The sequence below is a fragment of the Molothrus aeneus genome, chromosome 27, assembly GCF_037042795.1.
Source record: "Molothrus aeneus isolate 106 chromosome 27, BPBGC_Maene_1.0, whole genome shotgun sequence".
NCBI classification, from domain to species: Eukaryota; Metazoa; Chordata; class Aves; order Passeriformes; family Icteridae; genus Molothrus; species Molothrus aeneus.
The window spans coordinates 3,653,765-3,671,219 of NC_089672.1; the positions used below are offsets into that span (position 1 = coordinate 3,653,765).

The following is a 17,455-nucleotide window of genomic DNA, read 5'->3' on the forward strand; positions in this document are numbered from 1 at the left end:
CCCAGCCAGAGCACCAGGGTAACCCCACAGGCTGCTGCCAGCAGAGCCAGGGGCTGGTACAGGAGGAATCACTGCTCACTTCCAGTAAAGGGCCAATTTCCCACTACAGGCAGAAAGGCAGCCAAAGACTCTTAAAAGTCACTTAGCCCTGCCTGACAAACCCACGAGGAGCTGAGCCTGGCTGTGCTGCTGCTCCCAAGGGCTTCAGGCCAAGAGCTGGGTCAGAATCCCCCTGATTGCTATCAAAAGTTATGGGCTTGTAGGGTTTAAACCACTGGGACATGTTCCTTTACCCTTCTTCCCAGGGATGTTTCATTTGCCAATGTGTGCCCTGAAGCCATCAGTGCAGGTGCTGGAAGCACTCCAGCAATGGCAGGTGTGATGTGGGGAGTTTGAATTCCTCAATTACCAACTGGTGGACCTAAAGACTCAGGGAGTGAGGGCAGCAGCTCCTGCTCCTGCTATTTCTGTGGCTATTTTAGGATTACCCAGAAATCAAGGCATCCAGAGACTGAACAGGCACCCAGATTTATCACCTTGGAATTAAGGGAGCCCTGGACTCCCTTCAACACTCCAGAAAGCAGAAGAACACTTGGGTGGATCTGGCCATGGCCAGAGTGAGTGGCCTGTGCAGGATCCAGATGGTCCCAGATCCCACCCAGCCCCACTGCTGAGACACTTCCAAGCAGGGTTTGTTCACCTGCAAAGGGCACTGACAGAGGCTGGGGAAGGAGGAAACATCTGCACACCCAGGTCATGGCAGGGGAGGCTGTGGGGCAGCACAGAGTGGCCATCAGCTCCCAACAATGGGCAAGGGCTGGGCTGGAATAGCAACAGGATATGGGAAAGCCTCATGACCCAACCCAAGACATTGCAGCAAACGTCACCCAGACCTTTCCATCCCCAGGGAAGACTCCAGCCCCACCACTGGGCTGAACTGGGGAGAGGAAAGCAGCCTCCAAGGCAGAGGGAGGACAATACTCCTCCTGGAAGTGATGCAGTGATCCCATCCTCTGCCAGCATTACGAGGCATTAGTCACAAACTTCCAGAATCTCTCATTTGTCTTAACTAATTGCGTTATCTAAAGAGCACTAAAATTAATCACCTGCCAGCTTCCCCACCCCAGGAACTTCCACCACCACTACCTCTGCAAATTCACCAAACCCAGGGTAATTGTTTCACACAAGGCCATGGATAACCACAACCAGTGCAAACCATGCCTGGTTTATCTGATGCAAATGGAAGCAGCTGCCTTGGTGACCTCAGGGAAAAAGAAGGATCATCACCTCAACCAAAAGGCCATGGTCAGGGTCAGTTCAGGCACTGGGGCTTGAAACATGTAATTTTGTCCCTGTTTCAGATGGATTAATCAGAATTTTAAGTTCTTCTCATTAGAAAAATGAGGTTCTACAGTAACAGCACTTCTGTTTCAGCAGAAGTCAAATTTCTGCACCAGATAGAAGTTGTTCTGACAGGTAGGATCTTTATTTCAGATACTTTTTTGCAACTGTTTTTTTACATAAACCTTATTCCCGGAATTCAGCATGTCTGTGGCATCCTCTGGACTGGTCTCAGCAGGTCCAGGCCTCTCCTGGGCCAAAGACCCAGAGCTGGAGGCAGAGCTGCAGGTGGGTCTCAGAGCAGAGGACAACCTGATGCTACTGTGGCACACAGTACTCCTGTCATTATCCCAAAACTGAGATTATGACACATTATCTCCCTAGAAAAGATCAGGAAAAAATCAAGGTACCCCAGCCCAGACATTTGATCTTTCTCCAAGCCCCTGGGAACAGCTCAGCACCCTCAGTCAAAACAAAGTGTTAAAAATAATGAAAGAACAGGTGAAGTCTAAATACAGACAGAACAAGCATCCTAAAAATATTTTTTTTCCATCAAGCCATCAATAGAAATGGTTTATTTTCTCACAATCCAGACACTGAGGGAGCAGTGTCTGCAGAGCAGCTCTGGATGACTGCACTGCACAGCACACATGTGAAGAGGAGGTTTTATTAAAAACCCAAAACCCTATCTAAACACCCAAATACACACCCACAATTACAGCCACACTGTCACCCAAGAGACATTTGGCACCTCAAAAGTCACAGATTAAGCAAATTATTATTCAGGAGTGACCGAATCAGCAGCTGCAGATGATCACTATAAAATCTTTCAGATGTCAAACCCCAAAGTCTGTCTAAATTTGGGACAATAAACTGACAGTGTGGAGGGTTTAGCTCCCCTTCCTTCCTGCACCCCACATTAACTTTGGAAATAAAAGCCCTTAAAGCCATCACACCTACACAAACACACGGATCAACCCTCAGAGGGCTCCTTCCCTCCAAATTCTACACTGAATAGCACCCAGGAATGCAGGTTCCAGCAAAACAGAAATCACATCTTTGGGACAAAAAAAAAAAAAAATTTAAAAAAAAAATCTATTCCCAGTACCCAACATGGAGAGGTGTCACTCCCAAAACTCTGCAGCCACTGCACAACTGCCCTGGCCACCAAACACATCAGGAATTCCACCGAGGAGGAGGAGGAGGAGGAGGAGGAGGAAAGACCCAGGAAAAAATGAGGCTTTACCTTGTAGAGAGATGGGAACTTCAGCCAGAACTGCATTTGGGACATTTTAGAGCAGCATTCGGGGGGCTGTCGGTGCGGGAGGCAGCAGCAGGGGGAGGGTGCTCAGAGCAAAGTGCAGAAAGGTCCATTCACAGCCAGGGCTCATCAGGGGGCTTTAAAAGCCAACATGAAGCAGCCAGAGCAGGGAAAATGGAGACTCGGGGCCCGGCAGAGCCGTCCTGAGCCCGGAGATTTGCATAGACTGTTTAGTCACGACGACGAGAGGGCTCTTACTTCCTCTAAGTCCAGGGCTGACTTTCAGGAAATGATGCCTGCTTGGTAAGTCAGTGAAATTACTGGCAGTGCGAGGAGAATTACTGTACGTGGTGTAATCCAACCACAGAGCACAGTAAACAGCTCTGCGGAGCCAGAGCCTTCCAGGCTCCCTCTGCTCCTCTCCCCGGCCACCCAAAGCCAGATTTTGTCCCCCTGGCAGCCCCTGCTCTGGGCTGGGGGTCCTGCCCTTCTGTTCCTACCCCTTCACCCCCAATTTCAGGGCTCAGGTGAAACGGTTGAAGTGACAAAGCTCATGAAGAGTATTCCCATGTTGGTGTCCCCCCAGAGCCATGTGCTCTGTTTGTGCCAGACTTTGTCCCCCTGGAGCCCCTGCTCTGGGCTGGGGGTCCTGCCCTCCTGTCCCTAACCCTGATTTTAGGGCTCAGGTGCAGCGGTGGAAGTGACAAAGCTCATAAGGAGCATTCCCATGTTGGTGTGCCCCCCAGAGCCATGTGCTGCTCTCTTTGTCTTTGGTGTCTGCCCCACCCCAAATGGTGCCTTTAGGAATCCAGAGGAGTGGCCCATTTTCTTCCCTTTCCTCCCTGGGTCACTGTTATTTCCCAGAGGCCGTTGCCTCCTCTTTCCAAAGCTGTCCCTTTTAACTTTAACAGTTCTGGTAACAGAAATAAATTTCTGGTGGGGAAGAGAAAAAGGCACAAAAAGGGGGGATGTAAACTTAATGAAGGTCTCCTCCAACACTGGAGATTAAAGGAATCACCCAACAAATCACCCTCTGGAAAATCCCTGGGAACTGTCGTGTTTGCTTTGGGTGCAAGAGGCTCCTGTTTGCTCTTCCCTGGCAGGGCTGGTGGCAGCCCCAGAGCCAGGCTCTGCCCGTGGGGTCAATTCCAGTTTGCCCAGCAAACCCAGCAGTGCACACGCTGGGAATGGGGAGGGAGAGGAGCCCTGACTGCTCTGAGTCTCCACCATGCTCCCACAACTTCCAGGCACAGTTTCAAGGGAGCACAGCTCATCTCTGTTCCATATTTGAGCCAGCATTCAGTGCCTGCTGCTGTGGCTGTCGCTGCTGAGACAGCTCCTCTCAGGGCCTTGTGCTGGGAACAGCTGGAAAATCCCATTTTATCGGGCACTTCTCAAAATAAAACAGAGCTTTGGAGTGAAAGAAGCACAAAGTCCCAGCAGGCTATCAAGAGAGGTGAGCAGACAAAGCCCTCCAGGAGAGAGCTGAGTGAGGGAATTCTGCTTTGTGCCATCAGATGAGGAAGGAGGATGGGCCCCTCCAAGGAAAACTCGCCAGGTACTGAGGCTGGAAAATCACCCAGAGGGCAAAATTCTGCAGCAGGACTCGTTCCCAAGGGCAGAACCCTCTGCAGCATCGTGGGACTGAAACATCAACAGTGAGGACCCACATTCCACACCTAGTCCAGGAGTTTTTTTTCAATAGGCAAATTGAAAGAAAACCACCTTTTCCCTGGCACAAATGCAGCTGTGGCAGGGTCTGCACGCAGGGATGGGGCTCCCAGCAGGAGCTGGAGCCTGGGCTGGGCTCTCCCTGCTCCCAGGACCCACCTCATCTCCCAGTGGAGGCTGCAAGCAGCCCCTCCCTGAGAGCCAGCAGAACGTCCTGCAGGGACTACAGAGACAGCAGAATTCGGTTTCTGTGGGCAGCAGAAAGGCTGAGGGTTCTCAAGGCTGCTTTTCTCTGAATTTGCTGTATTTAAGGGCAGGCTCTGCTGGGGCAGGTGCTTTAATGACATGCGTGGAGTGAAGAGGCCAAATTAATTTCTGAAATGTCTTAATTAGCAACTTGCTGTGTGACCTTGACTGAACCATGTCCTGCCTGAGTCAATCAAGGACTTGCAATCTGTGCAACCTTTGGAAGAGCAGGTGGATTATTTCCTCTTCCTTTGCTGTCGGGGGGGGGCAAAATGCAGACATGAGAGACCTGTGTGCTGCTGGAGGAAGTGGGAACACAGCTCAGACACCCAGGGCTGCTGCATTGATTTTGCAAGACCACAGCAGTTTAATCACCAAGGGGAAGATAAACCACTGTGGAACCACCACCTGGAATGTTCCCAACCTGCCTCCCCACAATTCACCCAAGAACACGTGTGCTGACAGACAGGGACAAGGAAAGCAGGATTATTCCAGCTCTCACATCTGACTTACCCCCTTCCAGCCAAGCCCAGGGAGTTGCTGTGCTGGGGAACTTTCTGCACCCCCTGACTCAGACCAACTCTGCTTTGAATTAAAGCATCTATTTTCAACCATCTCCTCATGGTGTGCTGTTGGATTCTATTAGCAGCACTTTCAAGAGCACTGAGCATTTCAGACTGGCTTTTCCCACTTTTGTTGGCTTTGGCAAAGGAGGAGGCAGGGAACTGTGCCTGCCAAGACCCTCAGAAGGCAGATCTCCATCCCTCCTGCCAGGAGTGGACATTGCTGCTTGGAGGCAGCAACACAGATGAAAACTATCAAGATTAGAATGTGGGGAGGGGGGTATCTGAGCCCTCCAGGCTCTTTTACCCCTTTCCCCAGGGCCACAGGCATCTGAGGGGGCCCCTGCAATCCGCTGACAACAAAGCATACCTCAAAACCCAAATTATACCTCCCTTCCTCCAGGGAGCCAGCTCAGGGTGCCTCAGCTGGAGCACCCCAAGCCCTTTGGTCAGTGCACAGTGAATTATAACCACAGCCTTTGTTTTCCTTACCCCAGGGCTGCAGGATGTGTCAGGTATCTCAGCCAGAGGGGTTATAAAGTGTTATTGCATCAGCCCAAACCCCAAAGCTGCAGTGCAGAAACAAAGACATGAGCATGCAAAGCCACTTGTTCTTCCAAGGCCAAGAGCCAGGTAACTGCCTGCAAATGGATTTTAATGTCTGTGTTCCCTGTAGACATAACTCCAGGACAGCAACAGAAGTTCCAGGATGTTTCTTATTCCAGGAAACTCTTTGTTTCAGCCACAACCAAGTGTTCCATATAATTTAATAACTGTTGCATTGATTTCTCCTAAATCACCACAGCTCTGTGCTCTCTGCAGCACTTCTAAAAATTAATACTTTTTTTAAGAGCAGGTTAATTTCTCCTCCTGCTTTAACAAGGACGATTAAGAGGAGATTGCAAGGGGCTGGTGGTGAGGAGAGGGCTGGTTTATGATTAACACGTGTGCTCAGGAGCCCCCATCCAGCACAGCAGATCAAACAAGGCTGTAACTGCACCTTGACAGAATTACTGAAGGTGACTCTGCCTGGGAGCAGGCAATTCCTCCTGGCCCACAGGGTAAATCCATCTGGCCTGATGTCCCTCCAACCCACGTTTGAAGAAGGGGACCAGAGTTCCTTCCAAAGCACCCAGAGCTGGCCCACTGAGGAGAGAAGGAGGATCTGCACACCCACCATGTCCCCAGTTCCACCTTCCCCTGGAGCTGCTCCCCCTCCCAGGTTTATTTCTCAGGGCACACGGAGTCAGCAGAGGAGGTTTCTGTGTGTTTAGCAAAGTCCTCTTCTAGAGCCACAAGCAGCACAAAATTAGGCAAAGGGAACACAGACTGCCAGCAAAGGCCATCAGAGATGACAAAGAGCTCAGGGGAATTAGGCAGAGTCTGTGTTTCAATTAATTCTAAACTGTCCAGGGCAGTGAAGTAAAGAAAAATCTGTGGTGGCCAAGAGCAGCAGGGATGCTCTCCTAGAGCAGGATGCTTTGACTCTGTAAGGGTCTGGGGACAGACACAGCTCACAGGGACAACACAGGCCAGAGGATAAGTTTAACCCTCCTGGATTCAATGTTTTATTATGGCAATTAACAGCTCTCACCATCAGTGTCACAAGACAGCACCACCACAGGCATGGTGCCTTTGCAGAACTGCCGCCCACGAGTGCCAGATCCCAGCTCAGCAGCACCTGGGACTGCAGGAATAACCAGCAGGAAGGGAGGGAAGCAACAGAAACCAAACCCTGCTTCTCTCAGGACTGTGATTTGTAAGGACACGTGGGCAGTCTGTAGACTTTTCCATAAGGAGATGGCACCATGTGGTTGGGATGAGACTTTGGCTGCAGACAACAGTTCCCAAGACCAGAAATGCTGTCAGACCCAACGTGGCCTCCCAGAACTATTTTCTGAACCTCCACTCAAGCCACTTGTTTATATAAAAAATGCCAACAGATCAGCAAGGATGAATCACCCAGGAGCAAGCCAGAACCCTATTGTGCAGGAAACAAGTTCAAGTTCACATCAGGCTGTTCTGGCCATGCAGTGAGCACCTTCCCTGCTCAGCAAGGTGAATGGCTCAACCACAGAGAAACTCCCAGAGACATTAGAAAATGTGGCAATTCCCACTCTCAGTATCCCCAAGGTCAGCAAAGCCTTTGCACTCTGCAGGACCAGGACTCCCAAAACAAAACATGGAAAGATGATGAGAGGAAAAACCAATGCCAGAGGAAAAAGCACCAGAACTCCCACTCTGAACTCTACAGCACATGGACAATCACTGCCACCAACAGAAAGGGTTTGCTACACAAATGCCTCAATCATTTGCTCTTTAGACCTTTCAAATCCTTCTTCATTATTCCTCAAAATTCTGGGTTCTGCTGCGGGAGCAAAGCCAAGAGAACAGCCTGTGTCCATGTGTGGAGGCAGCATAAGTCCTCACACAAGCACCTGATCCATTTTGCCTGCCCAAGAACCACAGATTGGACAGGAATCTCTTACCAGCACCTGCAGCACACTCCTCATGTTGCCCCTTGGGTTCCACTGCTCTATCTGGCATGGTTGGATCAGCCCTTGCCACTCCTACCATGGCAGCAGGAAAGTTTGGAAGAGACAGGTACTTTCCTGAACAGCCACCTGGAAATATGGAACCACCCAGCTGCTCCCACCCCCCCTCCTGGATGGCATCTTTCAGCTTCCCAAGCCAAATGTTAATATTTAACAATTTGGTGTCTGGGAAAATGAGAAATCGTTCAAGTGGAAAACATTGCTGAAGAAAGGGCTGGAAAAGCTTCAGGAGACTCCCAGATGGCTCCAGACTGATGCCACTATCTCCAATTTGAGACCTGCTGCTCCACCAGAGCCAGGCTCCACCTCTGGCTCCTGTGAGCAGATCTGCAGCTTTTCTCTGGATGGGCAATGCTTGATGGCTCAGAGACCCCTGGGGTTTATCCATGGCTTCCATGTCAGTGCTTAGTGCATCCTGCTCCCAGTGAGCACAGGAGAGACCGTGCAGGTGCTCAGAAATCCAAATCTGAGTGTTCCGGAAGGCTGACCTGGCTCCATCCTGCAGAATGAGCTGTTAGAGGATGACTGGAGCCTGACATTCCTCTTCCAGAGACAGCCCCACAGGCGAAATAACTGAGTGCTGTCCCTTGGCTCCAGGGAGCTTCAGCTTGGAAAACAGAGCTCCAGCAAAGCCTGATCCACCGTTCCTCAGTTTCAGGGTGACACATCACTACCCTGTTACCTGTGGAATCTCCAGAGCATGGGCTCACAGACAAAGCATGGAACAGGCCAGGAGAGCACCATGAAGCTGCTTTGCTCATTGTGGAAGCACATGGCACTGCCTGGTGGTACAATATCCCAGTGAAGGAACCGGTTTGGCTGTGTTAGGTTCAGTCCAAACAAAAGCCCATTTGCCTAAAATGGGCACTCACTCCCATCCATGGCTTCCTCTCCCAAAGGATAAGAGCAGCACAAGAATTATTTCTTGCTCTGGGAATCATTTGAGGTCATTCATGCTTGCTTTGTCTCAGAGCTTCCTGCTCTTTTCTCACCCAGCCAACACAAAGCATCTCCTTTCACAGAGAACCTCCAAAAACCTGCTCCTCCAAGTTGGCTGAGATCAATTTCTGTGATGCAGCAGGGAAGGAAGCTGACTGACCACTGAGATACTAGAAAATACATAAGTTAAAGAAATAATTAAGCCCTTTTCCCGTTGAACCCATCAGCCAAACCCCACCAGACCTGGAGGTGAGACCTGTGGCAGGGACCCCTCTCCCCTTCCCATCACAGCCCCATAAATGGTCTCACAAGTTGATGAGATCACCTTTCTGTCTCGTTCCTCCCACAATTAATTCTGCAGGAGGCAGAGATCAATGCTCCTGTGATTCAATTATTTATCTGGTTTAATCCAGCCAGAAAACCCTGCCCAGCAGCTGCCCAGTGGCTGCCCAGGTGGGTCCCTGATGTGAAGCAGGAGGAGCTGGATGGGGGGACCACACCAAAAAGCACAAATCCCCAGCACCTGCACATCCAAACCTGCAGAAATCAGAGCCCAAAGCAATGACAAAACCACTCTTTAGCCATACCAAGAAACCAAAGACACAACGAGGGGGGAATTAACACATACACCAGCAGACACCAATGTGTGTGTTAATTCCTAGAAAGGATATAGCCTGTCCCTTCTTTATTCCAAAGTCAGCTCTATCATATCAACTACTTGCAGTTTTTACTGACTAATCTTACCATAAGATGTTGCCAAAAGTAGTGCAATGTTTCAAAACCTCCAAGGAAAAAGCTCCTTCCCACCCAGAGAGATCCCCAAGGTGAGGGAGGTCTGGGTCCCCAGAGATGCTGAGTGACTCGGGGTCACTGCTCATTCCTCCCACACTTCAGCTCTGCAAAAACTGACCTGGCTCCACTCTTGGAATGCTAGGCACTGAGTTGATGTAATCCCTAAATATTCACTATTCAGGAATCCACCACTTCTAACCAGTGAGGAAGAACATGCAGCACAAGAGAATTTTGGGAGGGAAATAACCAAAGAGTCTGAAGCGTGTTCAGTTCACACTCTGGGACCCTCCTGCAGCCCCCAGCACCACCAGTGTTTATGCCAAACACCCCTTTAAAAGACAGAAGCTGTTTTACCACAGAGAAGCTCCTACCAAACCATGGACACTTTTCAAATTCCTGGTGTCAGAGAACTGATCCCAACTGCACACAATTCCTCTCTGGGGCTGGACAAATTTATCGCCCATGTCTTCATTTTCCCTAAGTAAGGCAACACTGAAAAGCAATCCCCAGCACTCCAAAGCCTCATTTTTTCCCCAAAGACATCAGGAACTCTGCACTTACCTGAGGAAAATCCCCATTTTTTGGTAAGAAGTCAGTGGGGTCCACAGCTGCATAGTTTGTATCCAAGAAATGTGGTCTGCTGATGGAATCCATATAAAAATCCTGAGGGGGGCTAAAATATTGCCTGTAAGGAAATGGGAAAAGCAGTTACTCCCTGTCAGTCCCTAGCACTTCTCAGGTCACTTCAGCCTCTGACAGCAGTGAAGCTGAAACTTCAGGATGTCACATACAGGAGAGGGATATTATTGGATATTATCCAGAAGAGAGATGGCAAAATAATACCTCTACCAGTTCTATCCCACTTCCCAAAGTCAGCAGTGTAAAAATGCTGAATTAAGAATATAATTCTTAATTTGTGTAGACCAGGAAGGACTTAATAGATAAAAATGGTCTGCAGTACCCAATATTTCAGCCCTGATGACAAAGCAGAATGAAGCCCTGGGACATCCCAGCATGATGGGCGTGGTGGACCCGCCAGTCACATCATGTGAGGACATGAGCTGCAGGGAAACATCACACCTGAATGCCAGTTTAGGCCACAAAACCCCCAAAACAGCCTCACAAATCAGCTCTGACAGGGAAACACCCCTGTTAACCCACCTGGACAGGGGGTTCACCACTCACAGAGCCCAAAGGCAGGTGAGAATGGAGGGGTTGGTGACTTGGAAACAAGACAGAACTGTTACCCAGAGAGAGGAACTAGGGATGTGAGTTCAAAAGCAAGATCAGTGCTCAGCCAACAGGGGAACAAAGCAAAGATCCTGCCTGCTCCACCTGGGCAGGGCCATGCCAGCTTCCTCCTGCTCCCTGCACCCTGCATCCGTTTCCTCCAGGCAGCCAGGGGCAAAAACTGCCACGAGAGCAGCCAATTTCCTTCCTCCTGCCCAGGAGCAGCTCCTGGCCTCTGCTCCACGCCACCTCCTGGTTTGCACAAGCCTCTTCCCTCTCCTGCAGGAGCAAGGAATGTGCTTTGTAATCCTTCCCGTAAGGGGCCGTGCTCCTGCTTGGGCGATTGCCACCACGGGACATCCACCCCAGCTGGGTGGTTTCCTCTTTCTTCACCCTGATGCCCAAATAATCCACGGCCAGAAACTTGAACAGGGCGCTGGGAAGAGGGAGAAACAGAGTTTGAACAGAACTCCTGCCCAGGAGCTGGGAATGCCAAGCTGCCAAAGGATTATTAAACAATTAAGGTGCCATGTGTGGCCAGCAGCTCGTTAACGCACCCGGTGAACATTTACATGTGGATTTATGTGCAAACACAGTTATCTCCTCTGATAAATACATTTTTCCTGCTTGTTTCCCATCACTAAAGACAAACCCCTCAAAAATTAACAGCTCTTTCCTCCTTTTCTATTTTTTTTCTGTGCTGCCACGGCCTTACCTGCTGCAGAGACACCTGAGACCCTGTGTGAACACAAACCTGCACATCCCAGCTCCCAAAGTCCAGCCCTGATTGTTGGCTCTTTGTAATCCACCCAAGGAAATTAAAATCTGGGCATAAATTCTGGGAATTAATTATTTCCACACAGGAAAAGGCTGGTTTAAAAGGCTTTCAAGCCAAGGCTGCTGTGGTCTCGCTGTCTCTCACACGAGGACACAGCTTGGCCAGCATCAAGGAACTAACCAAGGAATAGGAAAACTATTTTTACTGGAAAAGTGAACACCCTCTCCTCTTCCCCTGGCACTTTGTGGCGAGGACAAAGGTCAGTCAAGGTAACAAGAAACAGAGCAAGAGAGCTCCAGCCTCCCTGGCCTGCTGTGGAATGACCAGCTCTGCTTGGCATTTTGTTACCCTTAATCTTGGTCTTCCAATCTGCCCATGTGAGATGCCCTTGGTTGCTGCAGTTTGCAGGGAGAGCCCACAGCAGCTCCAGGCACCACTTTGAGATCCTCCTTGGAAAGCCCCAAAATCCCATCAGTACTTTTGGAGCTGGGCTTTACCTTCCCTGGACTCAGAACTCAAAGCTGTCTCCTCTCATTTGCAGGCTTGGCACAGAGCCATTGACAAGTTTGCTTGAAATAAACCGAGACAAAAATGCTTTAATTGGAAGAATCAGGTCAGTGACCCTGTCACAGCCAAGCTGTGAACACTGCCCTGTCCCCACCTGCTCAGCCTCTCCAGGGCTCAGTTCCTGGGTAAACTGCTCTATTGTGGGTCAGCAGCTTCCCTCAAATGCTGAAGGGGTTCACTAGACAACCAAAAACAGCTCCAGAAAGGAAATTTATGCTGCTTTAATCACAGCAGCTGCCCAAGGAGGAACGCTCCGTTGCAATTCCGCTGCATTCCAGCTGCTCATCCAGCTGCTCATCCCAATGAGCATGACCAATGCATCCAAAGCCCTCCTGGGCCCACAGTGCCACTTCTCTGAGACCTCCATGTGTGTTTTGGCCAGGCTCCATCCTCTGTCCTCCACTCAGAGACACAAACTTCTCATCTCAAGCCAGTGGAAGATCAGGGAGAGCTGAGAGGCCACGGGCTGCCTTGGCACTAGCCTGCCACTTTCCTTCCTCACCAGACACCAATCCATGTTTTTTCAGAGCCTGCTTTACTATTTCAGCAAGCAATGCTCCATGCAGAGGTGGAAAAGGGCATAAAAACAACAAGAAAAGTGTAAACTGGGGACAAAGCTTTGCTGCAGCTGTGTGACACCTCATCCAACAGCACAACTGGGCTGCCCCAGATCCCCCCAGCCAGGAATGTCCTGAGCCTCTCAGCAAGGGAAGCTGAGCTCTGCAGGGATAATTCCTCAGAAAAGAGCTGAGCTGCTGCTCTGAACCTCCCAGGTTCTTTCAGGGAGGTTGAATACACTGTTGACATTTGTCAGGTTAAGAAAATCTGAACCCAAGAGGCCGCGTTTGGGGTCTTCTGAAGAAATTCCCTAGCATTAAAGTGAACTCCTGAAAAGAAACAGGAAAAACCTGCTTCAGGATAAAGGTGTTGCTATGAGAATAAGCCCTGTCCAAACACAGCCACTTGCAAATGAGATTTCTCTGCAAGGATTCTGAAGAAAAACGTGCACCACCCCTAATGCCAGCTGCATTTTTTCATGTTACAGCAATGGGCTACAATTACAACTGCCTTTAAAATCTCACTTTTCAATGTTTCCATTCTTTCCAGGATTCCTGCCTGTAACCCCCTCACCCTAAATCCACCTAAAACAGAGTCAGTGCCATTTTCAAATACAAAAAGCACAGACTTTTTTTTTTTTTTTTAAGGTGAAATGCAGATATGGAAGATCTCACCTGAAAAGTGATTTTTACACCTCCTGAGGTACGAAGAACAGGAAGCTAAAGGTGCAGCATGGGCTAAATCATTCCCTAGCAAATCATTACTACAATGGGCCTCATTTCCAGAAGTAACTTCAGCAAAGGCAGCAAGTCCAGGTTTGTGTCAGACACAGGCATGTCCTTGCAGGATTGGGCTGTTCCCGGCAGCGCTGGTACGAGCGGCACCGAACAGGAAGAGAGTGAGGGGCAAAACCAGAACAAATGGTCAAGAGGAAAAAAAAAAAAAAAACCAAAAAAAAACCCCCAATGCAATAGATAAACACAATCTAATCTTGTGGTTCAATGCAGCAAAACAGAAATTCTGTTATAGCTCTCTGGAGGATTCACAACATGTAATTTACAGGAATCCTGCTCAAAAAGCACAGCCCCTTCCAATCAGCCAGGCTGGCCAAGAGCAAAAGGCCTGAATGTATCTGAGAAGTCTCCTGTGGGGAGGAGCTGGCACAGCTCAGCTCCCTCAGCACCTGTGGGGCAGCTTCTGGTACCCTCTGATGGGGAACTGCCCTGTGCATCCACCCCACAGCTCCTGCTGCGGCCAGAGGGGACCAGGGCAGCAGGAGCACAGGGACTCGAGTCCCCTCATCCCCCTGCCAGAGGAGCTGATCCTCACTGCTCCTGTCTGCCTGGAGCTCACACCCTCCCAGGGAGGGATCCTGTCACAGACACGTTTTCTGAAAAATCCTTTCCTTAGGATTTTTCCTCCTGAGAAGCTGAGAGGCCTCAGGAACAAAATGTAACCAGTGGTTATCTGCTGCTGTGGAATGCAACAGGTGCATCTGGGATTGGTCTCGTGTGGTTGTTTCTAATTAATGGCCAATCACAGCCCAGCTGTCCGGACTGTCTCGGTCAGTCACAAGCCTTTGTTATCATTCTTTTTCTATTCTTAGCCAGCCTTCTGATGAAATCCTTTCTTCTATTCTTTTAGTATAGTTTTAATATAATATATATCATAAAATAATAAATCAAGCCTTCTGAAACATGGAGTCAACATTCTCGTCTCTTCCCTCATCCTCAGACCCCTGCAAACACCATCACAGGGATCCCACCATGAAGATGCCAAAATCCCTTTAGGAGGGAGGTTACATTAAATGCCCAGTTTAATGCCAGGCACCTGGAACAGAGTTGTTAGCTCAGGATGTCAAATTCTGCTTCTTTCAGTTCTCCTTCCTCCCACCTCTGACCTAGATAAAGAACATATCCTGTGTATCCCTGGATTCACATAGACCAAAGGAGCCATGGATCAGCCTCCAAACCCCCAGCCCCACCAGAATCACCATCCACGTCGCTCAGTGATGGCACAAGGCCACTTCATGTTGTGCAAACATTTGTCATATCCCACCTTGTGATGAAGGTTCATTGTGAAGGGAAAATGGAAGACAAAATTTTTCAGTAAAGACATGACACGGCTGTTAGTGTCAGTCACTTCCACTGACATGGCAGACGATTTTAACATCACCCAAAATCTAATCCCCAGTACAGGTAACATCTTCCTCCACATCTGTGCAAATCCAGAGACTGCCCAATGTTTGCTCAGTTGGATCTGTTAAGAATTCCATTAGTGTTACAAATCCAGGCTAAACCAAAGCCGTTTCTCCCCTACTGCAGCCTCCAGGTTTAACAGAAAACAAAGGTTTTTTCTCATTTTTAAAAACAAAAAGCTGTTTGCTGCTGCTCCCAAGCTGCAGCAGCGTCTGAAATGCCACAAGATCAGTGAGTGATGCAATTATTTCCCCATCAGATCATGAAATAAAGTAAACATGGAAAGCAGCAAAGAAACAGTTGAATCACGGGGTGTGCAAGAGCAGAGGGGATTAGACAAAGGAGAACAGCACTCACTGGTTTTCACTTGGGAAAGATGAGGTTGGGAAAGGGACTGGGTAGCAGCTACTCCACGAGTCGGCGGCCAGCATGGAATTCTGCAAGCAGAAGGCACAACAGTTAGAGCAGCAGAGGCCTGGAACCATTACCTGGGGCTGCAGACACGAGGGCAGGCCCATGGCTTCCCTCCCTCAGTGCTTCCCAGAGGCAGAGGTGGCTCTTTGTCTCTCCAAACCTCCAGTTTCACCTTTGGAACCTACTCCCCTACCACTGTCCCCTTCCCCAGCCCTTGCACAGGACACTCTGAAGGGACAAAGGAAATGGCATCAAGAGGAAATGGCATCAAGCTGTGCCACGAGATGTTCAGGTTGGACATCAGGAGGAATTTATTGGTGGAAAGGGTAGTCAGGCTTTGGCAGGGGCTGCCCAGGGAGGTGGTGGAGTTCCCATCCCTGGAGGTGTCCAGGGAAGGACTGGACGTGGCACTCAATGCTCTGGTGTGGTGACAAGGTGGGAATCAGTCACAGATTGAACTTGATGACCTTGAAGGTCCTTTCCAACCTCAGTGATTCCATTATTCTATGATTCAGTCTCTGTGGGATGTCAGCACCAACCCAATAACCTGAAATTGGCTGGCAGAGGTCACATCCAAAAATGTTCTTTTGTGCCTTTTGTCTTCTCACCTCCCTGAACAGTCTCCAGTTAATGGCAAGGTCTTAGCTCAGCTCATACCAATAAAATCAGGGAGAGAACACAGTATCTCCTTACTCAGCTCCACGGCAGCCTTTAATCTGTTCTTTTTGTGCCCAAAGCAATGAAACCTTGTACTTGAAGCAAGAGGAACTTGGGCCTCGCTTGAACCTCTGTGTCCCTGCATGCGACACATTCCAGAGTTTGAAACAGAAAGAGAAAACTCCAGGAACACATCAGCTATTTTGGGACAGGGTTTGCTTTTTGCCCTGTTGGACAAATGCATCAGGGACCTGGTCTGGTTTTAGCATCTATATCAGGACAAATACAACTTATTTATCTCTGCTGCTCTGGAAACAGAGACAGCTGGACCCGGGCACAGATTCACACATCTGGTAGAGTTGTGCTGGGGCAGGAACAAAGTCTGCAATCCTGGGCACATTCTCTCAGTCTCTTCAGTCCTTCCTCAAGGAGCTGGCAGCCAGCAGCTTTCAGAGAGGTTTTGCTTTAATCACAGCCCTGCTTTTCCCTCCTCACTTCAGTCCCACACCCCCCTGCGCAGCTGCCTGGAAAGTCTGGAAATTGCTGCTGTAAACACAGACCAAGACTCCCAGGATCTACCAGGCCAGATTGCTGTGCCCAGACCCCTCCTGGGCCACAGCCTCCCCCTCCCCAGGATCTGCAGGGTCTCACCTCCACATTGGGCACGGCGAGCTGGGAGCGGAGGCCGGGGACGCCGCGGACGGCATCGCCCGGCTGCTGGTGCTGTGGGAAGCTGTTCCCCCCATCCATGGTGGGGTGAGAGCATCAGCCCGTGTCCTGCCTCATGGAGTCCTCAGGAGGGTGGGACAGGCTGTGGAGTGAGTGGTGGCAGCGTCTTCAATTGTGCTCTTCACCCTGCACCATGTCCTAGGCTGGGAAAGAAAGGCGTGTTTAGGTTTTGTGAAAGGGGAGGTGGGGAAAAAAAACTACTTGCGAGCTGAAACATAGCTTAGAGATGAGCAAACAGCCAGCAGCCTGTGAAATGCTGCTGCCTCTTCAGAAAAGAGAGGGTTTTATGGGAAACAGAGCTCTCCATTAGCACCACACCTGGAATTCACCCAGGCTGGAACTGGAACACACCTCTCCTGCCTTTCACACCAGGAGCCCCGCAGGTCCCTAAGGTCACCCACAGCTGGGCTCAGCCTGAGGAATTTGCTTATCTAATGTACAAGAAGACTCTGCACTCCTGTGTAAACTCATGGTAATCAATTCCCCCAAATTGCCTGTTTTGCTGAAAATGTGCTCTGGAGGTGGGACACTGCTGAGCCAGCAGTGAACCCTCATCTCCCATCCTGTGGAGCTCCGGGGTCCCCCCAGCTCCAAGGCAGATGTTTCTGCACCAAGACCTTTCCCACACCAGTCAAACCCAACAACACCTTGTTACTCATTTGAAATTAATAGTGTTAATGCCACAAATTCCTGAATTTATCAGCTTCTGGCACTTTCCCTTTTGCCAGCAAAAGGGGATCCAATGCAGGAGCATTGTCCTGGCAGGATTAACCCCACAGTAACACCCTGCCTCCAGTGCAGCTTCTCAGCCAAAACCACCATACTGATTAATTTTCTTCCAAATTCTCCATTATCCCACAGGAAGCCAATTTCCAATTGGATTTAATGGATTAAAATAAAAAAGAGATGGTGAAAGCAACCTATACAACCAGAGGAGCAGAGAAAAGCATCCACAA

At 49.7% G+C, this 17,455-nt stretch overlaps 1 protein-coding gene across 1 annotated transcript in view; it reads right to left on the reverse strand.

The window, feature by feature from the left end:
* SBNO2 (strawberry notch homolog 2) overlaps window positions 1-16,529 on the reverse strand; it is a gene marked incomplete at its 5' end in the record, with an annotated part of 43,719 nt that extends 27,190 nt beyond the window's left edge. Inside the window, 3 exons of the mRNA XM_066566624.1 lie at window positions 9,930-10,053; window positions 15,057-15,136; window positions 16,422-16,529. Coding sequence (XP_066422721.1) covers window positions 9,930-10,053; window positions 15,057-15,136; window positions 16,422-16,529 — 312 coding nt within the window. The remainder of the gene's footprint in view (window positions 1-9,929; window positions 10,054-15,056; window positions 15,137-16,421) is intronic.
* Between the last annotated feature and the right edge of the window lie 926 nt (window positions 16,530-17,455).